General features: G+C 41.8%; 3 protein-coding genes across 31 annotated transcripts in view; 1 reads left to right on the forward strand and 2 right to left on the reverse strand.

The window, feature by feature from the left end:
• LOC140898632 (E1A-binding protein p400-like) overlaps positions 1 to 925 on the reverse strand; it is a 63,498-nt gene extending 62,573 nt beyond the window's left edge. For 10 of the 15 annotated variants that reach the window (XM_073312731.1, XM_073312730.1, XM_073312734.1 and 7 more), the window contains exons 1-2: positions 855 to 925; positions 38 to 173 (exon numbers count right to left, since the gene is read on the reverse strand). The gene's annotated coding sequence lies outside the window, so the exon portion shown is untranslated. The other 5 variants (XM_073312736.1, XM_073312737.1, XM_073312722.1 and 2 more) reach the window with 4 other exon arrangements.
• A 54-nt stretch (positions 926 to 979) lies between these two features.
• Positions 980 to 3,358, forward strand: LOC140898635 (putative EP400-like protein). Of its 5 annotated transcripts, none has more exons than XM_073312748.1 (2): positions 980 to 1,404; positions 1,617 to 3,358. In XM_073312748.1, the coding sequence occupies exon 2, from the start codon at positions 1,647 to 1,649 to the stop codon at positions 2,742 to 2,744; it is 1,098 nt and encodes a 365-aa protein (XP_073168849.1). In that variant the 5' UTR covers positions 980 to 1,404; positions 1,617 to 1,646; the 3' UTR covers positions 2,745 to 3,358. The 5 variants fall into 5 exon arrangements, with proteins under 5 accessions (XP_073168849.1, XP_073168851.1, XP_073168852.1 ...); XM_073312750.1 differs by having other exon boundaries at positions 980 to 1,348; XM_073312751.1 differs by having other exon boundaries at positions 980 to 1,323.
• A 373-nt stretch (positions 3,359 to 3,731) lies between these two features.
• Positions 3,732 to 26,613, reverse strand: part of LOC140898633 (E1A-binding protein p400-like) — a 55,888-nt gene continuing 33,006 nt past the window's right edge. For 6 of the 11 annotated variants that reach the window (XM_073312744.1, XM_073312738.1, XM_073312739.1 and 3 more), the window contains 16 exons: positions 25,391 to 25,502; positions 24,347 to 24,490; positions 21,931 to 22,083; positions 21,086 to 21,169; positions 20,345 to 20,473; positions 19,535 to 19,579; positions 19,295 to 19,448; positions 18,387 to 18,631; positions 17,983 to 18,156; positions 15,806 to 15,942; positions 12,093 to 12,171; positions 7,802 to 7,988; positions 7,521 to 7,636; positions 5,869 to 6,052; positions 5,227 to 5,342; positions 3,732 to 4,614 (listed from right to left, as the gene is read on the reverse strand). In XM_073312744.1, coding sequence (XP_073168845.1) covers positions 4,552 to 4,614; positions 5,227 to 5,342; positions 5,869 to 6,052; positions 7,521 to 7,636; positions 7,802 to 7,988; positions 12,093 to 12,171; positions 15,806 to 15,942; positions 17,983 to 18,156; positions 18,387 to 18,631; positions 19,295 to 19,448; positions 19,535 to 19,579; positions 20,345 to 20,473; positions 21,086 to 21,169; positions 21,931 to 22,083; positions 24,347 to 24,490; positions 25,391 to 25,502 — 2,122 coding nt within the window. In that variant the 3' untranslated portion in view covers positions 3,732 to 4,551. Of the gene's footprint in view, positions 4,615 to 5,226; positions 5,343 to 5,868; positions 6,053 to 7,520; positions 7,637 to 7,801; positions 7,989 to 12,092; positions 12,172 to 15,805; positions 15,943 to 17,982; positions 18,157 to 18,386; positions 18,632 to 19,294; positions 19,449 to 19,534; positions 19,580 to 20,344; positions 20,474 to 21,085; positions 21,170 to 21,930; positions 22,084 to 24,346; positions 24,491 to 25,390; positions 25,503 to 26,613 lie in introns of those variants that run through there. The other 5 variants (XM_073312743.1, XM_073312742.1, XM_073312745.1 and 2 more) reach the window with 5 other exon arrangements.

Consider the following 26,613-nt stretch of genomic DNA (forward strand, 5'->3'; position numbering starts at 1 on the left):
GAGAATCAAAAGAAAGCTAATATTTCAAAAAACCTACCTTGCTCATTTATTTTGAAAACTGCAGTTCCATTTCTAATACTTCACTGCATACAAATATGTTGGTCTATAGTGTGCCAAACCTCTTCACTCCCCCGTTTCTTGTCATGGTTGCTGGCTAGTTTAAATCTAAACTCCTAGGAACAAGGAGTTGTTATATTAATTTGTCTGTCAAACACTAATCATGCTTGGCAATCTACAAATAAGTGAAAATGCACAATCAACCCTTGATAATGAGACCTCATCAGCACACCCCGCTATTAACCTCCTGGCTGGAAAGCGGGAAGGGCGATTACCCTTTGAATTACGGGCTCGAGCGGTGCTCCCGTAACACGAATTACTTCAGGCAAGTGAATCCTGATTTCTCAGAACTCCCAGTTTTAACAGGTTGCAATGCGGCCCCACGCCCGGACGGAAACCGAGACCTGTCTGTAGAGACCGGCCCTGGATAGCCCCGAGACTGGCGGGGCAGGCGAGCGTTCACGTCCCCCCCGATCATCATCACACGGCTCGCCGCCGCCAGCGCAAAGCGGGAGGATGCTGCTCAGCGGGGAGCCGTGGGGGCGGGGTGTGAATTCCCCTTTACACTTAACTCCTAACGGCCCCGGGAACTCCCGGGAACCCGCCTCCCCGGTCGCCCGCGGCGGGGCAGGAGCAGAGACCAAGGCCCGCGCCGCAGCCTCCCCCCGCGGGTGGGACGGGTGCCCCGCAGCCCGGGCCCGGCCGCAGCCCCGGGCCTGCCCGGCTCCGCGGACGGAGCGGGGCGGAGGGGAGCCCGGCACCCTCCGCTCCGGCACCCCCGGCGGGGATCCACTTACCCCAGCGGCCGGGGCCGCACTTTCCCTTCCCTCCTCACAGGAAGCTGGGGGCCGTCACCGGGGGGGGGGGGGGGAACACATCCGCTACGGGCGCTGATAGGAGACAAACGGCGAATTCCGTTCCTGCACCGAGACTCCCGCACTGCGTATGCGCAGTGGCTCGAACCGAACAGCGGGAGCAGCAGGATTGCGCTAGGGGCAGCGGGCAGCGTAGCGGATGTGTCCGGCCCCCCAGCTTCCTGGGAGGAGGGAAGGGAAAGTGCGGCCCCGGCGCCTGGGGTAAGTGGGTCCCCGCCGGGGCTGCCGAGCTCCCCTGCACCCGTCCCACGCGAGGAGCGGGCCTTGGTCTGGGGATTCCCGGGGCCGTTTGAAAAATGGAGCCTACATTTCTCCTGGATCTTCCACAGCAAGTGGAAGGAGAAAGCGGCCTTTTAACTTTCATCTCAGCTTGGTTGGTCAAAAGAGGAACGTATGCCTTGTTCTACCATCTTGCTGTGGGTTATTCCAGAATGTCTTAGACGGCCAGAGAAGCGTATCAGAGGTTTAGATAGTAAATATAGTTGGGGTGGTTGTGTTTCAGACCATCCATATTTTGAATAATTGCATGAAGGTTATTGGTTTAATTAACTCTAACGGTAGAATGTGTTCCTAATTTTGAGGCAGAAAAACTTCTACATTCTTACTCAAATGTCTATCTTCTAACATTCAGTTACCCCAAAAAAGTTAGCGTCACTAAATTTCTGTTTTTATGTATTCCTTTAGAATTTACTTTAAAAAACCAAAAAGGTGAAAATGCACCATGGGAACGGTCCTCAGAATGTTCAGCGTCAGCTCCAGAGGTCCAGATCCTTCACAGGTAGTGAGGGAGAAGAGCAGCAGACAAACTTACCGCAGTCCCCTGCAACTTCATTTGCTCCTTCTGCAAGCCCATCTGCACCACAGTCCCCCAGTTACCAAATACAGCAATTTATAATGAGTAGAAGTCCGGTAACTGGGCAGAATGTGAACATCACACTGCAGAATGTTGGACCGGTAGCATCAGGAAACCAACAGATAACACTTACCCCTTTGCCAATACCAAATCCAACATCACCAAATTTTCAGTTTAGCCCTCAGCAAAGGAGGTTTGAGCATGGATCTCCATCGTATATTCAAGTTACTTCACCATTGCCCCAGCAGGTTCAGTCTCAAAGCCCTACACAACCCAGTCCTGTACCAGTGCAGTCACTACCAAATGTTCGGGCAGGCACTCCAGGTTCTGGCTTGGGTATGTGCAGCCAGAGCCCTACTAGAGGATTTGTAGATGCTAGTTTGCTTGTGCGACAGATCAGTCTGAGCCCTTCAAATGGTGGACACTTTGTATATCAAGAAGGATCCGGAATTGCACAAATTGCTCAAGGAACTGCAGCACAGGTACAAATTCCATCTTCTGGGACACCTGCAACTGTACGAGAACGCAGGCTTTCACAACCTCATTCACAGACTGGTGGCACCATTCATCATCTTGGACCTCAAAGTCTTGTAGCTAGTGGAGCAAACATGCAACCATTGACTAGCCCCGGTCATGTTACAACTACTAACTTGCCACCGCAGATCAGCAATATTATTCAAGGGCAGCTCATGCAGCAGCAGCAAGCACTTCAAGGGCAGCAGTTGAGCAGACCCATAGGATTTGATAGGGCTTCTGGTGGATTAATAGCTGGAGTTGGAGGACCCAACTCCACAGGCCCGCACCGCAGCTTCTCCCCGCGCATGGGATGGGTGCAGGGCGGAGGGGAGCCCAGCACCTCCCACTCTGGCACCCCCGGAGGGGACCCACTTACCCCAAGAGCTGGGGCCACACTTTCCATTCCCTCCTCACAGGAAGCTGGGGACTGTCACTGGGGATAAATACATCTCTTACGGGCGCTGATAGGAGACAAACCGCGAGTTCCGTTCCTGTACTGTGACTCCCTCACTGCGTATGCGCAATGGCTCAAACCAAACAGTGGGAGCAGCAGGATTGCGCTAGGGGTAGGGGGCAGGTCGCCCCATACGCGTGTCCTGTCTTTGGCATGCTAGGGAGGACAGCCAGGAACCAGGACCCTCATCCTTGCTAATCATATCACCCGCTCAGAGTGATTGGAGTGAGAGAGCAGGGCAGGGACACAACACAGAGAGCAGTGGGGCGGGAGAGGATCCCCTCAGGATGGAGCTCAGCATAGGGCACATTAGCAAGCCCTGGGAGATTTTCTACACAGACCCCATACCCACCCTCCAGAGGCATTTAAAGCAGGGCCACCCAAGCTGTGTGTTGGGAATGTCCACAGGGGGTCAGAGGGGAAAGAATCTTAACCCAGGCCACACACTTTGTTAACAGCGTACATAGGAACATGAGACATGCACAGAGGTGAAAGTTAGCTGGTACGGTCCAGTACGGCATACTGGCAAAAGCCAGTATGCCGCACCAGACCAGACCGGCTTCCCCGGTGGTGATTTAAAGGGCCCAGTGCTCCTGCCACTGCGGGGAGCCCCGGGCCCTTTAAATCACCTCCGGAGCTCCAGCAGCGGGGCTTTAAAGGGCCTGGGGCTCCCCGCAGTGGCAGGAGCACCAGGCTCTTTAAATCCCTGCCTGAGCCTGACTGCTGGAGCCCCAGGGCTCCGGCAGGGATTTAAAGGGCCCAGAGCTCTGCAGCAGCCGGAGCCCCAGGCCCTTAAATTTGCCCTGGGGCTCTCAGCCGCCTCTGCAGTCGGTAGCTCCGGGGTGATTTAAAGGCCCCGGGGCTCCCAGCCAGAGTCCCGGGGCCTTTAAATCACCTCTTCCAGTTGAGGCCATGCCCCCTTCAAGTTACTTTCACCCCCAGACACGCACAAAGAAACAGGACAGAAAGAAGGCAATTTATATAAAAAAGAAAGGACACTTTATTGTTCAACTTACACTCGGTTTAGGCAGTATGTCAGTGCTCACTGAATTCCTACTTTACAGCACTAAAGATTCATCTAAAAATTTAGTTTGCATTTTGTTTCCATACACCTAACAGGACACCTATTCAGTTCAGTAGCTCTAACAAAAAAAGCCAGCAGTTTTTACTTTTACGCATTCCATTTAGTGCAACACTCCACAAGTAAAATGTACTTCTGTTTAAAAAATAACTGGCTATTATTTGATATTGTTCTGGAGACAATAGCCTAGCACAATGATGAACATGTTGATTACACCTCTGTCTCTGTAATTTAGTTATTCACTGCTTTGGTACAGAAAGATGGTTATTTTCTGTCAGCAGAAAGCATTTCATTTTAACAGACCTTTTATCTGTACATTACAATTAATATATTTTCAATGTTGAGTACATTTTTCTTTTTTCAGATTTCAGTAATAACTTCTCTTGCATTTATGTCTGTAAAAAAGTGCTCGAGTCTTCATTTGGAAAATAAAATGTGGACAACCTGCGGATTTTATTGTCATGGTTTAGCAAATATAAAATACTGTACTTTTCTGCTTATTCTAATGTAATCATTAGTTCAACAAGGTTTCATAGATGCTTTCACAGTATGAAAGTAGGTAATCTCCTGTGCACTTTTACTTGATAATTTTGGTTGAGACTGCTGAGTTCTGTACACCTGGGGTCAGTGAATGGAGAGAGACTATTGTCAGGACCTGTTCCTCTATTGATTTCTGGGGGATCAACTGAGCTGTAGCCATTGCTGCAGAAATCATTTAGGCGTGGTGACCTGCAGGTGGTGACTGGGACACTGCCGCAGTTTGTGACTGAGCCTGAACCTAAATTATAGATGAAGGTAAGTTACTAGCTGATTGTACATTTTACACAGTCAAAAATGTGAAACAAAGGTAAGAGATGGCAGAAACTCTGGAGAAGCCAGAGACTAAGAATATAACTGGAAGTCAGGAGAATGAAATGCTGTTCCCAAACATGATACTGATTTACTGTGTGGTTTTCGCCAAATCACTTAATTTCTCTGTAATCAGTTTTGCCATTTATAAAATAAGAGAAATGAGACCAAGATTCTTGGAGTTAATAAGGATAATATTATTTTGCACTTATGTAGCACATATCTGGGGATTTCAAAATCACCTTACAAACATTAATTCTCAGAAAACACCTGTGAGGTGAGTAATGCTTTCATTTTACAGATAAGAAGATACTCATAGAAAGATTGATTGGCTCCAGGTTACAGAACTGATCAGTGGCCGAGCTGACAACAGAACCTTGGAAAACCCAATTTTTAAAAAATCCTTAGCAGGTCACTTAAAGGAGAAGATCATCTCTAGTACCTGGCTTACCGACGAGCAAAGTAGTAGTGATGCAAAACTGTCAAAACAACACTGAAAAGCATATATCATTTGAATGAGACAGCAGGCAAAGGTGCTTACCTTTTTTACACAGTAGCTTGGCCTTGAACCATCTGGGAATGAATGGCTCTGTTGCTGAGCTACTTGATGTGTAAGTTTTGGAAACTGATGGACATGTACATCCAATGTCTGGGCTCCTGCAAATCAGCAGTAAAATAAGGTGCAAATGTTAGTATTTAGAATGTAACACACATTTATTCTAAGAATATCATCAAAATGTCTACCTTTTCCTATTATATTTCTATCTAAGCATATATATTATTGTGATATAAAATTTAGTTTCTGACAGGATTTGACAAAAGTCCACTTCCACTGGCAAACAGGACATTTTTCTAGTCTTGCCTACAAATTCCAGTATGCAAAATTAGACACATTCTAGAAATATAAAAATAAATGGAAGGACTATCAATTATTGTGCATCATGGATATTACTACAACTTACAAAGTTACTTTGCAACCAAATATATTGTTTAAAAGGGTGCTTTCAATAAGAGTCTTCTAAAAGCACCAAAAAAGTAGGAAAAATATTAGTCTATGCTATAAATTTAGTAACCTAATTTAAAAACCTTTAAAATTTAAGTGTCAAAGTGGTTCTGAAGTCCAATTAATTTAATAAATTGGAAGAAATTTATAAGATTGCCTCTGAGTGAGATTTCTTTGTACCTGCTGCTTTCTGTGGATGCCCAAGGGCAACAGTAATCTCAGTGACAGAGATCTCAGTAAGAGGGAGCGTTGCAGCTCCTGCAGATGGTACAATTGTTGGTGGAACAGACATCACTGGAAGATTTGCCTGAGGAACTTGTGCTGCCTGAGGTGTTTGGATCTGGATCTGTCCTTGTGCTTGAAGCTGGGAAGCAGAAACAAGAATCTGAGCAGCAAGGAATCAGGATCAAAGAATATTAGTTGTTTTTCACTAGATCTTTGCAACATGACAATTATATGTTCAGAAACTGAATATAAAAGCTTTATCTAATCCACTGGAATCATTTTACATCTAGCTCTGTTGTGTTTGGGACCTTTTGGGGTTTTTTTAAATACGGTACACTTGAGGTTTGTAACAGTGGTGCTAGTTATGGTAACAGTGAGGGCTGCTCCAGGCCCAAATGCTGTTGATTGCAGTGAGCTGCTAATGTTACAGTTCTTGCTGACAGGTCAGTTGCAATTTCTATTCTGTACTAACATTTAATTTTCCCACTTCTGCTGCACATATGATTTGTGCAAAGGTTTTCAGGTTCTGAGATAAAGATTTCATTCAATTATGGTTCTCTATCCTATTTAATTTAATAATAAAAATACTTTACACTTCTATAGTACCTTCCATCAGAAGTTCTCAAAGCACTTTACAGTTAATACTCACATCCCCTTGCTTAAAGGTAAATAAGTAATAATATCCTCATGCCATGCATGGGTAAGCTGAGATTCTAAATTGCTGTGGTGACTTGCCCCAGATATCACAGTGAGGGGCTGAGTTATGAAGAGAACCTTAGGAATCTGGGCATCTTGTCTCCTGTTCTAACCATTAGAGCACATTTAATGAACTATACTCAAACACTGTACATCTTCAGATGAAGTGGGAAAGTACAGTTTTCTGAACAGCAGAGGACTTACTGAAAGAAAGTGTGTAATGCCAGTCAACAGTGAACCCTGTGACTAAGTAGGAAGAAATGTTGATTAACTTAGAAGCATTATGTTCATTATGTAGCAACATCATGAAAGCAGGCAAAGGAGGGCAGCTTAAAGTAATCAATGGGCATTCTCAAAAGTTCAGCCAAAGAAGAACAAAACCTCCAGCTCCGCCCTTCCAGGCAAAATCAAGCTGGGGAGGGGTCTTGAAAATCTGGTCACCAGAAGCATCAAACCGGCATGAATGCTCATGGTTTAAAACCATATAAACTACAAACAGTACAACAAAAATTTCCCACCAATTCCTTTTCTGTTGGCGAAGAAATACTAAGGAAAGAATTGGAGACATGTTTTTCTTAAAATATCCGTTCCTTGTAAGAGCTTTCCTACACTTTTTATTTGGACTGGAGTCTAAGGCTACATCTGCAGTACAAGCTAACGGCATGATTCCCCTGCTCATGTACACGCACTCACACTAGCTCTCATTCAGCTAGTGCAAGTGTGTATAGCAGTGTACTTTGTGCCTAGTACAAACCCTAGTAGGTATGTACTCATCACAGCTAAGCTGTGTCTCCACTGCTGCTACCAGTGCTATTTACACTCACACTAGCTCAATGAGAGCTCACGAGTATGTGTACAAGCCCAGGAATCACACGCCTAGCTTGTAGTGAAGATGTACCCAAAGTGTGTACCTGGGACTGAATCCGTGGGACTTGCACCTCAACTGCTTCTGTCTCCTGCTGCCCAGGAAGCTGGAAATGGACAGGTGTGACTGTTTTACTAAAAAGCTGAACTTCTGTTGGCTTGGCTATAAAAGGAAAAATATAGAAGACAATCTCTCATCAGAGTGTAAACTGACATTCTTCCCCTCCCATCTTCTTTTACTTAATAATTTGAAAATAACTAACACTTAAAATGCAAGTTTCTAGCAGTTTTATTTTCAGCAGCAGAATGTGAAAAAAACAGCGGTTACCTGACATAACCTGAGCCACTAAGGGCGTTTGGGTCTGCCATGTTGTCAGACTGGTGGTTACTATCGATGATGCTGCCACAGACATTCCTGCTTGAGAACCCTGAGTAGATGTTACAGTCACTAATTCTGTTGGAGCACTGGATGCTGCAGCTGTTTGTACCTGAGCTGTACCTGCACCTCCTGAAGCCTAGAAAGTGTTACACAAAGTAACAAAGTATCATGGTCAATTTATTCTAGAATATAAGGTTGTTGGTTTTTTTAAATATACAATACAAAGCATGATGTCTGACACATGCGCCTAGAGCCTGAGATAGACACAGTGAACAAGTATGAATGAATTAATAAATAAGTACATTTGATCTGTTCTTTGTGCTGAATGACATTTTCCATATAATAAAATCTAGCATGGGATAAAGACACAGGAATCTTGTCCATATTAATTATTTGACACCAATTTACAACTTTGAACAGCAAGGCTGTAATATTTAAGAGTTCAGAAGCAAAGGACAATATTTATCAGAATTTTCAATGGAAAATGCTAATTTTTTAGTGCAGGTGGCCTGTGACTGACCCTGCCAAAAGTTAACTAAAAGAATATACACCATCTCCAACCAGGGGGATTTTAGAGAACTCAAGACTGTGTACTCTGTTAGGCCGGGAATAATTAGCTGAACATTTCAAAGCTTTTTCAAAATGATATTGCTACACACAACAGCAAAAATGGATTGCTTCTGTACTGTTTCACAGATTTGAAATTTTCACTTAAAAAAGGGTACTGTTCATGCACTGTGTCTAATAACTACATTTAAAGGGTTTTATAAAGTAAATGTTTTTAAATTAACACTAGTGTTTCATTCACTTATCTCTTTTCCTATCATGTTGGATGTATCCCTGACTGGTGGAGATTAAAACCTCACAAGGGACTAGACTGGATGATCTAATAGGCACTTCTGCACATCTAACTGATTTCATCTGAGTTTAGAGCATCATCAACTTTCTCAGTTTAAGTGAAGACAAATGCACCTTTCTCGCCCAACCTGCTCATGCAACACAACACAAAGGGCCCAATCCTGCAATCAGATTTGCTAGCGCAGACTCCTGCAGCTATGTGGCGCGCCACTGAAGTCAACTGAACTCTGTAAGGCCATAGGGATCAAGGCTTGCTAATCCAGTTGCAGGGCCGGGACCTAGAAGAGTGCATATCTCTGCACATATTAAGTGGAAAGATCCAAATTTCAGCTTTAGAGATATTTAGTTTCAACTAATCCTGCCAGGTTGGCTACCACAGTCTTTACTACTAACTGTGGCTGTTGCACCATCAGTTGTTCTTGTGGCTGAAGCTGGGCTTCTGCTTGCTGTTCAGCGAGCTGCTGAATTTAGAGTTAGCAAGCACACTGCTGCTGAGGCTCTGGGCCTGTCTGCTGTTCGGTCAAAGCCTAAAACAATAGGAGGTGGGGAAAATATTAATTGTTGCTACCTTTTTCCTTTTGCATTATAGTACTATTTGTTTGTTACAGCTCTTCACTGTAAAAATCCTGCTTTCTCCTGCTAAAGCCTGCAAAAGAGATATCCTGAAATGGGCCATTAGTTGTATGTACCAAAAATTGGATCAGAGGAGTTTGAATGACTTCATAAAAATATTGCAATACAACATGGTGCCTTTCTGCTTCTGATCTAATATAATTTTGTGGACATTTTAAAAGCCACAAAGTCTGAAAAAGAAATGGATCTGGAATTAACATAGGTAGAAGAAATGCTGATACCTTTGATCTACTGGCAAATGGGGTTTAAATACTAACTCGCCCAGACAACTATCCAATGCCACGCACAGATGAACTATTAGAGAAACTGGGACGGGCCCAGTTCATCTCTACCTTGGACTTAACCAAGTGGTACTGGCAAGTACCGCTAGATGAATCCCCCAAGGAAAGGTCAGCCTTCACCACACATCGGGCTGTATGAATTTAATGCACTCCCTTTCCAGCTGCGGAATGCACCCACCACCTTCCAAAGACTTGTAGATGGTCTCCTAGTGGGATTAGGAGAATATGCAGTTGCCTACCTTGATGATGTGGCCATATTTTTGGATTCCTGGGCAGAACACCTGGAACATCTACAAAAAGTCTTCGAGCGCATAAGGGAGGCAGGACTAACTGTTAAGGCTAAGAAGTGTCAAATAGGCCTAAACACAGTGACTTACCTTGGATATCACATGGGTCAAGGAACTATTAACCCCCTACAGGCCAAAGTGGATGCTATCCAAAAGTGGCCTGTCCCAAAGTCAAAAAAACAGGTCCAATCCTTCTTAGGCTTGGCCGGTTATTACAGGCAATTTGTACCGCAATACAGCCAAATCGCAGCTGACAGAACTAACCAAAAAGAAACAGCCAAATGCCATTCAGTGGACCGAAGAGTGTCAGAAGGCCTTTAACCAGCTTAAAGCGACACTCATGTCTGACCCTGTACTAAGTACCCCAGACTTTGACAAACCATTCCTAGTAACCACAGATGCATCCGAGCGTGGTGCGCGAGCAGTTTTAATGCAGAAAGGACCGGATCAAGAATTCCACCCTGTAGTGTTTCTCAGCAAGAAGCTGTCTGAGAGGGGAAGCAACTGGTCAGTCAGTGAAAAAGAATGTTACACCAAGCCACTGACTTTCCTGTTGAAAGATCCAGTGTGGACAGCTTTGAAAAGGTCTCAGATGGAGTGAAAGCTGTTAAGAAAGTTAAACAGTCCTATAACCAAGTGGCTTTGTTTGGCCAGCTTGTTGGGGAGACAAGGTTGTTGAGAAAGGAATGTCTCCATGTTAGTTCTGTAAGTGAACACTATGTGGCCCAGGTCAAGATGGGGGCTCTTAACCAAGAGAGCCCGAATTGCAGCCCTCCAGACTGGAGTGCTGGGAGAAGACCCGATCCCAGTTCGACCCCTGGGGGTTTTGGGGTGGCAAAAGGGCACAGGCTGCATAAACCTTTCCATATGCGGCATGCAAGTGCTATCAACCACCCCTGACATAAGGGAGGGCGTGAAACTGGAAGGGCCTGGTGTAACTCTCACCAAGGAATGGGAGAGATGCTGGGGTATCCATGGGAACGCTGGTGGGTTCGAACTTCTCCAGGTCACCGGCTAAAGTGACCCCGCTCAGGTCGGTCTCAAAGGTGATGAAGCAGGACTGTTCTTAATGTTTCCTCTGAATATTGTGGGGGTGCCTCAGTTTCCCCTATGCAGTTCTTAAGTATCTAGGTGGTGGGATAAGGGTGTATGATTGTTGCAGAGCCCTATAGGGCAGGTGTGTGCAGGGGTCTGGACACAGAGAATGGCCGACTCCCTGTTTCCTGGCAACTGATGGCCAGGCCCTTCCCCCCTGCAAGGGGAGAGCTAAAGGGTTGGAGAACAAAGGAATCAGGTGACCTCCTGGCCCGGGAAAGAGATAAAGCCCAGAGGAGGAGGGGCTGGACAGAGTTTTCAGTTGGGGGCTGGCTGGGGACGAGGAGTGAAGTGCAGACGTGGTTGTCTGGCTCACTGCCCCCCAAAATGGACCCAGCTGGGGGATCCTGTTCTCTGCACCTACAAAGCTGTGTTTTAGATCATGTTCCTGTCGTCTAATAAACCTCTGTTTTACTGGCTGGCTGACTGTCACGTCTGACTGCGGAGTTGGGGTGCATGACCCTCTGGCTTCCCCAGGACCCCACCTGGGCGGACTCACTGTGGGAAGCGCACAGGGGGGCAGAGGATGCTGAATGCTCCGAGGTCAGACCCAGGAAGGTGGAAGCTGTGTGAGCTATGTGTCCTGAAGACAGGCTGCTCACAGAAAGGAGACTTCCCCAGAGTCCTGACTGGCTTCACTGGGAGCAGTTCCAGAGCATCGCCCGGGGACTCTGTGACAACTGGTGGGATAAGGGTGTATGATCGTTGTAGAGCCCTAGAAGGTAGGTGTGTGCAGGGGTCTGGACACAGAGAATGGCCGACACCCTGTTTCCTGGCAATTGATAGCCTGGCCCTTCCCCTCTGCAAGGTGAGAGCTAAAGGGTTGAAGACAAAGAAATCAGGTGACCTCCTGGCCCGGGAAAGGGACAAAGCCCAGAGGAATTAACATAGGTAGAAGAAATGCTGATACCTTTGATCTACTGGCAAATGGGGTTTAAATACTCTACACTGCTATAGAATGATTTTGAAATGTCCATGAAAAATATGAATTTTCCACAACCCATTTAAATGTTGCTTATACAAATAATACATACATAAAGCACATGATGACATTACAGAATAAACTTCTAGAGTGAGAGAACATACCTTTTGCTCTTTTGACATAGACTCTGTACAGCAGAATGCAGCGTGAATCATGGAGGATGGCTTATCATAGTTATTTCTACTGGAAGTAAATATGATATAGTTTAAATAGCTGATTTTTGAAAGGCTCTATAAAAACCTCCAGGAACAGAAAATCTTGCATCATGACTAATAGCTTGTGAATAAGAAAAGATTTGAGCACTGAGAATTAGGTCCTCTCTCCCTTTACTACTTAATTCTATCTACTTCTGGGCCCTAGACTTTGCGGTTATCTACACACTTGCACAAGTTTAGTTAAACTAGTTTAGTTAAAGCAGTGCGAACACAAGTAGACATACTCTATTGCAGAGGCCCCCAAACTGTGGGGTTTCAGAGTAACAGCCGTGTTAGTCTGTATTCGCAAAAAGAAAAGGAGTACTTGTGGCACCTTAGAGACTAACCAATTTATTTGAGCATGAGCTTTCGTGAGCTACAGCTCACTTCATCGGATGCATACCGTGGAAACTGCAGCAGACATTATATACACATAGAGATCATGAAACAATACCTCCTCCCACCCCACTGTCCTGCTGGTAATAGCTTATCTAAAGTGATCATCAAGTTGGGCCATTTCCAGCACAAATCCAGGTTGTCTCACCCTCCGCCCCCCAAACTCACTCTCCTGCTGGTAATAGCCCATCCAAAGTGACAACTCTGTTCACAATGTGTATGATAAACAAGGTGGGCCATTTCCTGCACAAATCCAGGTTCTCTCACCCCCTCACCCTCCTCCAAAAACCACACACACAAACTCACTCTCCTGCTGGTAATAGCTCATCCAAAGTGATCACTCTCCCTACAATGTGCATGGTAATCCAGGTGAGCCATTTCCAGCACAAATCCAGGCTCTCTCACCCCCCCTCCCCTTTTTTTTCCTGGGGACACACACACACAAACTCACTCTCCTGCTGGTAATAGCTCATCCAAACTGACCACTCTCCAAGTTTAAATCCAAGTTTAACCAGAACGTCTGGGGGGGGGAGGGGGTTGGAAAAAACAAGGGGAAATAGGCTACCTTGCATAATGACTTAGCCACTCCCAGTCTCTATTTAAGCCTAAATTAATAGTATCCAATTTGCAAATGAATTCCAATTCAGCAGTTTCTCGCTGGAGTCTGGATTTGAAGTTTTTTTGTTTTAAGATAGCGACCTTCATGTCTGTGATTGCGTGACCAGAGAGATTGAAGTGTTCTCCGACTGGTTTATGAATGTTATAATTCTTGACATCTGATTTGTGTCCATTTATTCTTTTACGTAGAGACTGTCCAGTTTGACCAATGTAAATGGCAGAGTGCAAACTGTGGGGTGCGCCCCTGTATGGGGGCTCAGAGGAATGTTTGGGGGAGACATGGGCGGTGGGGGCCAGGCCAGCCCCCACAGCGGACAGGGAGAGAACAACACCCAGCCCTGCTCCACTCCCAGCTCTGGCCCCATCCCCAGCAATGACTCCCAACTGCGGCTCTCCATCTGACCCCAGCCCCTGACCCCAGACTCACCCCCAGCTGCGGCCCCTTTACCCTGTCCATGTTCCTAGTTCTGGGGGGATGCAGACAGGGCGGGGGGGGGGCATTACCCTGAAAAGTTTGGGCACCACTGCTCTATTGGTTTAAAACTGGTTATATCGGTTTACCTTGCCCTGAACCTATATAAAGGAGGTTTAAATCTACTTAAGAGCTTGTCTAGATGAACAGTTAGTGTGCAGCAAGCTGGGGTGAAAGACCACAGCATGCCAGCCTGCTGCACACTAAGGGCTTGTCTACACTTGAAACGCTACAGCAGCACAGCAGTTGCACTGCAGCTGTAGTGCTTCAGTGTATACATTACTGATACCAACGGGAAGCTTCTCCCATCAGCATAAGTAATCCACCCCACTCTCCCCGAGAGGCTGTAGCTAAACTGATGGAAGAATTCTGTCTATGGCGGGGGTTGGTCAGTTTAACTACAGAGCTCAGTGGTGTGGACTTTTCACAACTCTGAGGAACACAGCTGAGTCAACCTAACTTTTAGTGTAGACCAGGCCTAATTCTTGGTGTGACCCTGCATGATTTATCCTATTGATGCATGCTAGAAGTTCCCTGGTGCGCTTTATACACTGCTGTTTGAAACAGCAATAGGTCAAATGTACTAGGAATCGTCTAGAGCGCAGGTACCATGCAGCCAGTGCACAGCAGGCTGGAGCAATGTAGATTTACACACACACACAGTTTGTCCAGACATGCCTTAAGAGTGTCCATACACAAAGTATCAAAAAAAAAAAAATCACACCTTTAGTTAAACTGATGCATCTGTGTGCATAGACTAGGCTTTGTTTGATGTCTACAAGGTTCAAAAGAGACGACAAAAGACTAAATAAGGACTGGAGTTCAGATTTACACCCTAATCCTGATCTATATCCTGCCCATCATCTTCCCATTCTCCCTTCCTATCAAACATAAAAGTGAAAATCAGCTATTGTTTTTGGATGTCCTAAAAATTGATCCAGGTTGCCAAAATACAGTAACAATGAGGTTTCTCCAATAACCTTCTTTTACAGCAATTCAGACTCCCCCCTCTCTTGATGAGCAGAAGTTGTAGGACTGTGGCTCTCAAGTAACAGTCATGCTATAGCATGTGCAGAGACACTGGAAATCCTTGGAAGGAATTCTGTCTGACCCAAACACACTGCAGCAAGAGTTCTGCCACCCTTTCAACAGATGCAACATGCACTCCAGTCCTTGCCTGGCTAGTTCTGATGGCTAGATATCCTTTTCAGAGTAGCTAGATGTGTGAAGTGCCCAGTTTATATCAATGGCCTTTAAATCTGAAATATGAAGATAACAGTGTTGATGTTTAAGCTGGCAACTATTTCACTGCTGATCATTTTAGCTGAACCAAACTATAGTGCTTATCCCAGTCTTAAAATCGCCTCTCATGCTTCTGCATGTGCCAAAAGACCCAGTGGTCCCGACCCATCTAACAAAACTTCCAACTTCCCTTTTCACTGTTGTTCTACATTGTCCTCAGTTATACCTGTTGTACCCCATAGTTCAGATTTTGGCCTCACTAAGGTTAGAACAACCCTAGTTATACCACAATGGGATGGCACGGGTGTGGTAGAGCGCACAATTCAATCTGCAGACCTTCTTACTGGATATGATGCATGACATGTAAAGAACCCAGTTTGGCTCTAAAAGCTCATTGTAAGTTTGCAGGTTGTCGGTCCTAAAAAAAATGGACAAATCAATGAATTTCACAATGCCATTTTTAAAGAGTCACTCTTAGGGTGGGACCATAGTTGCAGAGTTTTATGCAGGTCTCGTTACCCAAAAGGATGGTAGCCATATTGCTGGGATTAAGAGGGGCATAAAGGAGATAACTAATCAGTGGGGCATGCCCACCTCACCATTCATACAGCTAGCTGGAGGTGCAATTGAGACATTACAACTTCTGCGACTACTGAAGCATGATTTGGATTCTTCAGGAAGGTAATCATGCCCAAACTGAAATTCACAAGAATATCTGTGGAATCAGAACGCCTTTGACAAGTATAATGGAATTGTCTGTGTGTGTTTGCATCACTCTCTCTCTCTCTCACACTCTCACACACACACACACACACACACACACAGAATATCATTCTCAACATCATTTTTATCAGATTTAAAACATGTAAATGATATGGGCTTTAAGTAAACATACAGAGGTTTAACTGAGGGACTTCTTCTTCTTGCTATCTTTTTCATTAAATCAAAGTGACTCATGTAAAGTTGGGTGTGTGCAGCATTCGGGTCTTCAGCATAGATATGTCTGGCACAAACAGGGTGACTACTGATGTTCTGAAATAAAAATAGCATCAGATGATAAATGTCATAATTCACCACTGTAATATCTCAAAAATTATGGTTTATATTAAACCAGACTCTGACACATTCTAATTCAATTTTTTGCCACTTGAAGAAACTAAAAAGAAATAACTGCCTTGTCATTTTTGTTTTAAAATTTACCAACAAATCTGTTATTAAATAGTCACTTCTATAGCGCTTTTCACCATCAGGGAATTTTGGAAATGTCAGTTAAACCTGAAAATACCATGTAATTTCCTAATTTTACAGATAGAAAACTGAGTCAAAAGACATGAAGTGACTTGTATAAGGTCATTCATCAAGTGAGTGTCAGAGCAAGGAATAACATATAAGAGTTTTGTTCCCAATGATCAGACCGTGTTTCTTTTTCTGGGGGGAGAAACATATTTGCATATTTAATAAGCTCATATCTGTGGTTCCTCTCTTACTCTATGGACTCAAGAAATGTTTTTATAATAATAGGTGTGTGCATTGTCTCTCTCTCTCTCATAACTCAACTTCTCTTAACTGTTAAGTTTGTAATAATCACTGGATTATCTCCCTGACATGATTGCAAAGAGGTAAATCCTTTATATTGATGAAAGAAAGTTAGGAACTTAATTTTTTTTAAACTTGTGGTTTACTATATAGTGCAAAATTAAGTTTAAAATTTGTTTTATTTGATATCATCAGGTGTAAACTCTCTCTGAAAACCACACTCATAACTAGTTTTTGCTTTCTCCTTTAGATGACCTTCAAAATCAGTCATAAAACAGAAGACATTGTTACAATATTTCAGTTTTATTTTTTGCACACTATAGTTATAGCCAATTAACAGCAATGCTTCTAAATTGCACAGATATTTCAGTGAGCCTCACTTATGACTCAATGTTGGTATGTGATAAAGTCTGATAATTTGAGTCCAAAGAATCACTTCCAGAAAGATACGACTAATCCAGGAGGCACTAATTAGAGTTGATCCACAGAATTAATGATTTAACACTAACACGTTTGCCTCTACGCTGTAGAGAAGCAAGAGCTGAGTGAAATATTTTTGGCAAATAGTAAACATTTGCCAAAAAATGCATTTGGGGGACAGGGAGCTCAAACTATTTGTGAATTCAGGTCAAATTCAGCAAATAGTTTCAACCAAAAAAAACTGAAAAAAATTGGAAACATCGACATCTCATTTTGACAATATTGATTTAACACATCATTTCAACAATACTGATTTGATTTGACATTCAAAAAATTTCATTTGGCCCAAACAAAAAATGTTTTTGTTCTTTCATTTAGGTGAGGAAAACAAAACAAATTTAGTTGTGGTTAGAAACTAAATCTTTTTTCTGATTTTTTGGTTTGACTACCAAATATAAAATAAATTATTCGTTTAGCTCTAATTAAGATGTATACAAACAGAATTTACTACTGTGCTGTAACTTGTTTCACTGACAAACTCTAAAATCAGTCTGCTCTTCTCTACAAATTATTCTCATTTTATTCCAGGATGTCTGTTTCAATCCATAATTAATGACAGAGATTCAGGCTTTGGTGAAGACTGAACCGCTATTGCTTGGATCAAATGGAAGTACCCAGTTGATAAGTGAAAGTTATAATCTACACCACAGTATCAAAGTTAATTCAGATTTTTTAATTCTTCCTTAATATCAGATGTAATCACAATCATTTATTTTGTTAATCTATATATTCTATACTCTGTTACACCACTGTAATCTATTCAAACTAGGCAGTCAAAGTAGGCATGTAAAATGTTGTCCTGTATTAGTGGAATACATTTTGTACATTTATTTAATGTGATATATTAAACATACTCCATATTGATTGTCTGGTGTGAGAAATGTGTATAATGCTTGCCAATAGACCATGGTATACAGAATTTTGCAGTATATGCTTGCTGAACACTAGGGCAGTTTTACAATAAATCAAGCAAAATGCTGTACAGTCTACAATGAAAACTGAATAAATTGGTGCCCCTAGTGTTTTAAAGGAATGCACAATTCAATTTAAACTCACCTTTCCTTCTTCTCTTGGAATAACAACATTTTCATACCGATTTTGGCATTGTTTTGGTGAGTGATAAACTTGGCTATAGGAGTTAACAAGGTCACTAACAAGATCCCAATTGAGTGTGTGCACCGGTGACATAATGGCAAGATTTGAAGGATGCTCCAGTAACTGTTTCACTGCCTAGAAAAGAAGAAGGTATAAGACTCAGGATGACACCACTAATACTACAAAGTGTAAAGTAAATGTTTTCTGTGTGTGGATGTCACCAAATTAATTAGACTTCACAGATGCTGGAAATAACTTTGGAGAGAGAAAGTCAGAGAAAAGTTATTTCTGGAGCCAATAAACAAACTATAGTTAAAAGTAAAAAACCCCAAAATCCCAATAATGGAACAGAAGGACTTTGTTACTTGTAGCAGCACCCAGTCTTCACTGATCAGCCACTCAGGATTGTCCTGCCCAGCAGCTGCCTCAGCAGCTGGTTTGACAACAACAGGCAAAGGTTTTGCAAAATATGTTTGCTGTTTCAGCAGGATGGTCTTCTGCTCATTGACCTTTCGACGCATTTTCAACGTTCTTGGAGTCCCTCGGTGAAAAAGTGACCGAGGAGGAATAGCCACCTCTCCATGACGATGTTTATTCCTCCGACCTGCAGCTATCAGTGGAAAGAGGGGACCTTTTCAGTGAAAGGATGGGTGGAACTTTGTTAAAGCAAAAAATCCATAACAAAAAGATGACTATACCAGTCATCTGGCTCTACTGGAGAAGTGTTCACAATCCTGTGTTTTGCATGTAAAAAGGTGTCTACCTCCAATTTATTGTCAACCATAAATAAATTTAATAAGACCAGTGATTTCTAATTTAACTCTTCTATCGTAATAGCTTTGACTTCCTTTAAATATTACTAAACCACAGCTACTATAGTTTTTCACTTTCATTTTTACTGTAGTTTAGATAATGTACTGAATGTGGTTCTCAAGACAGGAAATAAGTCTAATTGGGGCTGGGGGGGTGGGGGAAGAATAACACAGGTTTCACTGCTCAGTTCCTGTTAATTTCATTCATTTCTATTTCAGTTCAGAGAATACAAAAGGTTAAGACTTCTGGCACACAATTTTCAAAAGGCACTCCACCCTGTCTCTAAGTCAGCACTCAAAATCATTCACATATATAAAAAAAATCTAATTTGCATAGAGAAATGGTATACAAACACCCTAATCTTTGGGTTTGAACATATAAATGTTTTTTTAAAATTTGGCCACTTGAGATTGTAAATAAAATGGAAAATTTCACAAAGAAATAAATAAGGAAAAGCTACCAGGTGGATCCATTCTGAATTGCTTACTCTCCTTTCTGGCAAATAAAGGGGGCAGCTTAGACTCTGAAATTGGTGTGGAATCATACATCAGACACATAACAGAATCAATGTAGACGTTATCGTGATCTGAAGGCAGAGTAAGGGGAGTCCAAATCTGCAAAAAACACATATATGTCATCATGATTAATTAACTAACTGAAGATAGGTTTATTTCCTCTTCAAAAAAAGTTACTGACTTACTGACATTCTTTCTATTTGTCCATCTGGGTCTTCACAGACATACTCCTGTACAGGAAAGATACAACTCTTAATGACAGGTTTCAGAGTAGCAGCCGTGTTAGTCTGTATTCGCAAAAAGAAAAGGAGTACTTGTGGCACCTTAGAAACTAACAAATTTATTTGAGCATAAGCTTTCGTGAGCTACAGCTCACTTCATCGGATGCAATAAACAAACTATGCATCCGATGAAGTGACCTGTAGCTCACGAAAGCTTATGCTCAAATAAATTTGTGAGTCTCTAAGGTGCCACAAGTACTCCTTTTCTTTTTACAACTCTTAATGATACCAGTGAAGAGATCCCAACATTTACAAACAAGCAGCTAACAATGAATAGGTATAGTTACAATAACTATAGTAAATATATTTAATTTTGTAGTAAATGTAACTAAGTGCATTAATGAAAAAGATCAGCTTCAAGGTGCAGCACACTGTCACTCCCAGACGCTAAGTGCTTTCATCTCCTCCTGCTTCTCCTCTGCCCTCCTCTCTCTCTTGAGCTCCCACTTTTTGCTTAGCACTGCCAACAATGCCAAATGTCAAGACAAATCAGCCTATGGACTTGCTGTTTTTTTCCCCCAACAGAAACCATCAATTCTTCAAAATTAGGATAGATTAGGGTCACTTCTGTGGACAAGACTACAACCTAGAGTTAAAGGATACAAGGTGGGAGCCAGTGTAACAGGTACCACCAACTCACTCTTAAATGCACCAATGATCATCACAAATACATAATTTCATGACAGACGAGGACTAAGGTTACTTTGAAATTACCATGTTATATGCATCTTGCCTGGTGTAGGTTAGGAGCTCTTCTTCTTCTTCCAACTGCATTTTATCTTCCTTTTCCTTCAGCTCTTTGATATGATTGAGTTCCCACTCTCTGTTTGCAGTTTTCGACTTCTTTAACAGGGAAATTCAGTACAATTAAATTAAGCTTTACAGCATTGCAATCTCAGAAAGTAACTGCCTAGCTTTTCACAAAAAATTAAATGATATTTAAAAGTGGATTGCCACATATGTGGATATAACTAAGGAATGGATGTATTTATTGACATGACAACATAGTGGTACGAAGAGTTTACTAAGATCAACCTGCATTCTCATGGAGTAAGACAGGAAATGCCAGGACACAGAAACAAACCTACCACGCCATCCATAGACACAAAACTTATTTTAGCAAGGGATAAAATGCTCACTAAGTCTTTTTCGTCCTATTTAGTCTTTTTTTTTAATGTAATATTAAGCACAACCATTTTAAACAAAGCTTCAGTGACAAGAGTTCCAGTAGTATTTTTCTAATTTATTTATTTATTTAGCGTGTGCCAAGCGATGGCATCTTCAGTGGCATGATGCAGTTCTTCTAGGCCACCTAGTCAGTGGGCATTCATCAACAATGTGTGTCACCGTCTGTATTGCGCCACAGCTGCACAAAGGGCTGTCACGAAAGCCTCAGCGATACTGGTTACCAATTTTATAATGGTATATTCCCAGTAGTGAAATGTATTTCCTTACCTCATTGACTTTCTGCTTTCCCTGATCATTGTTTTCAGGAAATAATTCCAAGTAATTCAAAGCATACTTTTCAATCGGCGTCAGCTGTTTAGGAAAACACATTTTCACATACCGCTAGTTATTTAGGTTTATAATTAAAATACAAACCTATTTTACCAGTTATTTAGGAAAAAGACCATTATTTATTTCTGATGCACAAAAAGATAGCATGATCTGATGATCAGAACATAGACCTGAGGGCCAAAAATTCCCAAGTTCTAGTCCTATTACTGACTCTCAATATGGCCAGGGATAGGCCAGAATATCTTGGTCTCCATTTTGCCATCTGAAAAATGAAGGTAATACCACCTGAATACTGTAAAGAAGCCCTAATTGCTTTCCAGTAAGCAGGATATTAACTCTCTGTTTAATCTCTGCACGGGGGTCCGTAGAGCAACAAGGAGGCAGGGATGGGAAATGAAGGCCCAATCAGACTAAGGAAATAGAGGAAACTCTAAAAATAGCTAACTTGATAATTAGGAGGAAGATAGAGGGTTGCACATACATCTGGGAAAGTGCTGGGCTGTAACCCAAGCTGGGGTTGCTTTCTGGTTAAGTAAAACCATTTACTTTTACCCCAGAGCACTCACTCTCTCAAGAGAAAACTTGCTGACTGAAAAGTTTGTGTTGATGGCCCAATAGATTGGCATAACTAGCTCAGACTATCACCCAAGGCTTTGCAATTAATTTGATGCCAGTGAGGTGATGTTAGGGTACTTCAATAAAATTCTGTTTCATTACCACACAGGAAGTTATTTTCAAATGTTTCCAAAGGTTAGACATAAAAGTAAGAGACATAATTCTACCAGATCCATAATGTCAGCCAATTCCTCTAACTGTGACGGAGCCTTAATACTTCTTGGACAGCATAACTCTGAAGTTACTTCAGTTCTTGACTCAATTCTTGCCTCTTGTGAATATTTTCCAAGATCCTCTTTTCTCTGTTCAACACTAAGAGCCTTGTGAAAATATTAAAAACATTATAAGAAAAAATAGAGTGTGTGATTGTAGAAAAAAGTTACATTGGAATTGGACTTTACTCTCAATTTTAGAAAAGTAAACACTTATGAGAATGTTAGCTGAATATAAAGCCATTTGTCATTTGAGTCAGTGAACAAAGCCAGGAATAGGGCAATAGCACAACTGCAGAAATAAAGAACTGGTGATGTACGAAAACAATCATGAGAGTTTTCTCATCACTGACCTCTTTTATTTTCTTTATTACCTCAGATTTCAAAAATCACCACACAATTTTTTAGCAGATGTGCTAAAATTAAACAAAATGAGAACACATGATGTGCCCTCATCCATAAAAAAAAATTTCTATGATGGTTAGAGCTTTTATTTCAACTAAGAATTGGGATCAGATTTTAGTAATACAAATCTATGGTATGCTACAGAATGAACAGTTCCAAAGCTTTATTCTCTGGAGTGCTCACTGTAATCATTTAGTTCATTCTTTAAATTTAATCTTAGAAGGATTACCAATAGATCTGTAAAAAGAAAAGGAATACTTGTGGCATCCGATAAAGTGAGCTGTAGCTCACGAAAGCTTATGCTCAAATAAATTTGTTAGTCTCTAAGGTGCCACAAGTACTCCTTTTCTTTTTGCAAATACAGACTAACACGGCTGCTACTCTGAAACCGGTCAATAGATCTGTGTGTAACACTCAGGCATATATCATTACAGTATTTAAATGAAAAAATAACGAGGAGTACTTGTGGCACCTTAGAGACTAACACATTTATTTGGGCATAAGCTTTCGGGGGGCTAAAACCCACTTTATCGGATGCATGCAGTGGAAAATACAGTAGGAAGATATATATACACACAGAGAACATGAAAAAATGGATGTTGCCATGCCAACTGTAACAAGACCAATTAATTAAGGTGGGCTATTACCAGCAGGAGAAAAAAAAAAGCCTTTTGTAGTGATAATCAGGATGGCTCATTTCAAACAGTTGACAAGAAGGTGCGAGTAACAGTACAGGGGAAAAATTAGCATGGGGAAATAGTTTTTACTTTGTGTAATGACCCATCCACACCCAGTCTTTATTCAAGCCTAATTTAAAGGTGTCCAGTTTGCAAATTAATTCTAATTCTGCAGTTTCTCATTGGAGTCTGTTTTTGAGGTTTTTTTTGTTGGAGAATTGCGACTTTTAGATCTACAATTGAGTGACCAGGGAGGTTGAAGTGTTCTCTGACTGGTTTTTGAATGTTATAATCCTTGATGTCTGATTTGTGTCCATTTAGTCCTTTGTGTATTGTCCGGTTTGGCCAATGTACATGGCAGAGGGGCACTGTTGGCACATAATGCCATATATCACATTGGTAGATGCGCAGGTGAATGAGCTTCTTATGGTGTGGCTGATGTGATTAGGTCCTATGATGGTGTCCCTTGAATAGAAAGGTGGACAGAGTTGGCAACAGGCTTTGTTGCAAGGATAGGTTCCTGGGTTAGTGTTTTTGTTGTGTAGTTGCTGGTGAGTATTTGCTTCAGGTTGGGGGGCTGTCTATTCGCGAGGACTGGCCTGTCTCCCAAGATCTGAGAGAGTGAGGGATCGTCCTTCAGGATAGGTTGTAGATCTTTGATGATGTGCTGGAGGGGTTTAAGTTGGGGGCTGAAGGTGACAGCTAGTGGCATTCTGTTACTTTCTCTGTTGGGCCTGTCCTGGAGTAGGTGACTTCTGGGTATTCTTCTGGCTCTGTCAATCTGTTTCTTCACTTCAACAGGTGGGTATTGTAGTTGTAAGATTTGTATTTAAATGATGATTTTGTTTTGTGGACCAAAATCTTTTCTAGGTGTGATTCATGTGGAATTTATATCTCAAGTTTTGTTTTGAGTTTCAGACAAAAACTTCAGCCCAATCACTGACTTTCATACAATTTCAGGTTACAGCCCTGCAAAACCCACTGAATTTATATGGTTTTGATGCCAAAACAATAAAACCTTTGCTTCATCCCAAAACTCTGCCACAGTTCCCCCAAAAGAAGAATCTAAGCAAGTTTTTCAGCAAATCTGGCCAGAATCTGAGTGCGCATGAATGATGCCAGACATCATACTTATCCCTGAGGGACTATGTCTAAATTAAACTTTTTTTCATTCTTGATACAATTTCTACAGAAGTTAAAATACTGGGGTACAAGTAACCTGTCTAAACACAAAAACACTTCAGTCGAAGTGAAGTCAGGCCATTAGTATTTCTGTTCCTCTCTCTTACCTCTGCAAAAAGCCGTGCAACTTTGGACGAGACTGTTTCTGCCAGAGAAGGTTTCTCAGAAAGTACCACAAACTCCCCAGCTTTGACTCTGAAATCAAGGTCCTCTAACGAAGAATGTACTTCAAGTAACTCCTGAGCAGTTTGCTGAAAGTCAAAAAGATGTTTTGGATTCCCGATTATAATTAGAAAATTTGAAATGGCTGATTTTATCTTAAATCCACATTCTTGGTTCTTTCAGTAAACAGTCTGTCAGTGAAGGGAGAATTATAATTGCATTACCTATGAAAATTCTTAACACATAATACAAGATTATCTTAAAGTCATTAAGTTCTCAACTTGACCTGTCTTGACAATGGTATCATATGACAGATCTTGCCTTATGGAATGCAGAGGACATACAGGTTACCCTGTTTCTTTCTACAGCCCATCTTGTCCACAGTGGGAAACAGGTGTGCCCCTTTAAATGGGAGCCATTGCTGAAACAACTTATTTTTCATCTAGCCTAATAATGTACCACCAGGAAATTAATTTTAAAAAATCACTCTACACAAATCTGAAAAAATTCTTCTGGATGAAATTTAACTCTCAATGTAAAGAAATGTTTCTACATTCATTTCATAGTTACTAACTGCTACAGAACAATCAATGTAGCTTTTAAACTAGCCTTGTAAAATCATCATGAAAATTTCCTAGGCAGGCACAAAATGTACTACGTTACAATAATAGTTTAATGTTACATGCTTATGAAAAGATATTACTAGCCCCAGGCAAAAGGCTGCTCTTCAAGAGAGCAATGCTGCAAGGTGCACTGTTCCCTCTAAGCTGTGTGCGTGTGCGCGCGCACCCAGATCCGAAACACCATGCACACAAAAATTTGCACAGAAGAAATTTTTTGCGCACACGGCCTGTCAAAAATTAGAGGGAACGTTGGCAAGGTGTTGAGCACTCTGACACCAATCTAGTAAGGCTCTCAAACATGCACATAGCTTTAATTTTTATGCATCTTCAATAGTACTACTCACATGCTTAAATATTTTGAAGTACCTGTGTTAAAAATGTCATAGGATAGTTATTTCCCTGAGCAGCTACTTCTTTAATCAAAGATTTTGCGCCATTTTTCAACAGCATCTCTTCTACGGAATTACCACTTACAAGCCTGTGGAACAAAACACCCAGTAAATACAGCAATGTACCATTAAAGGCATGTTCTTCTGAAACTAAGCATTTAACAGCTAACTTTCTTTATATTATAGCAGTGTCTAGCAGCACAAATTTAGTTCAGGGCCTGTTACACATTTTCATTAGAGACCTTGATTTTAAAAACTTCAAAGTTCTTTTACAAGTTCAAAAATCACTTTCAAAACAGATATTTTCAAAATACAGGACAAAGTTTGGCATAAAAAAGCAACTTTACGTAAGAATAACTTCAAAGCATAAAGATGCTTGCAATGCATATCCCCAGTATGAAAAGTCCACAATCTATACCTCCTGTTGATCTCCCTGCCAGGGGAGATGACTGCTCTCTATAAATACATCAGAGGGATAAATACAAGAAAGAAAGAGGGAGTTATTTAAGATAAAGGCCAGTGTTGGCACAAGAACAAATGGATATAAACTGGCTATCCAGAAATTTAGGCTTGAAATTAGATGAAGGTTTCTAACCATCAGAAGAGTGAAGTTTTGGAACAGCCTCTGTAATTGAAGTCTTTAAATCAAGATTTGAGAACTTCACTAACTCAGTCAGAGGTCACGGGCCTATTACAGGAGTGGGTGAGTGAGGTTTGTAATGTGAAGGTTGTCAGACTAGATGATCATGATGATCTCTTTTGGTGGTAAGTCTATGAAATTATGAGACTAGAGCCTCATGATCACCAACATCTCTTGGTCAATGGTTTCCAAAGCTACCAATAGACTTCGATCAGCAAGGACATTTATTGTCCATCACCATCAAGAGACTGTCAGGCATATTAACCGTAACAGTCAGAACAGAATACTGAGAAATACAGATGATTTAGAATATGAGAACAGAAAAATGGAAGAGGAAGACAGAGATATAATGATGGAAAAGAACAAGGTTTTAAATTTCCCTTTAGTCTTAAGGGGGGAAAAAAAGTCTTCAGATGGAGAATATCCCAACATCATAACGCAGATGTTTTATAGTGGAACTGATTTTAGTTGAAGCAGAGTTCAGCCAACATTGAGCACTTTTGAAAACCCCATCCCAAAGCCATCGCTAGGAGCACTTCGGTCAGTCTAAGTATCTTTCC

Source organism: Lepidochelys kempii, chromosome 15 (assembly GCF_965140265.1).
Source record: "Lepidochelys kempii isolate rLepKem1 chromosome 15, rLepKem1.hap2, whole genome shotgun sequence".
NCBI classification, from domain to species: Eukaryota; Metazoa; Chordata; order Testudines; family Cheloniidae; genus Lepidochelys; species Lepidochelys kempii.

Coding starts and splice junctions, on each gene's coding strand:
- LOC140898635 (XM_073312748.1), top strand. CDS start 1,647: ATGCACCATGGGAACGGTCCTCAGAATGTTCAGCGTCAGCTCCAGAGG.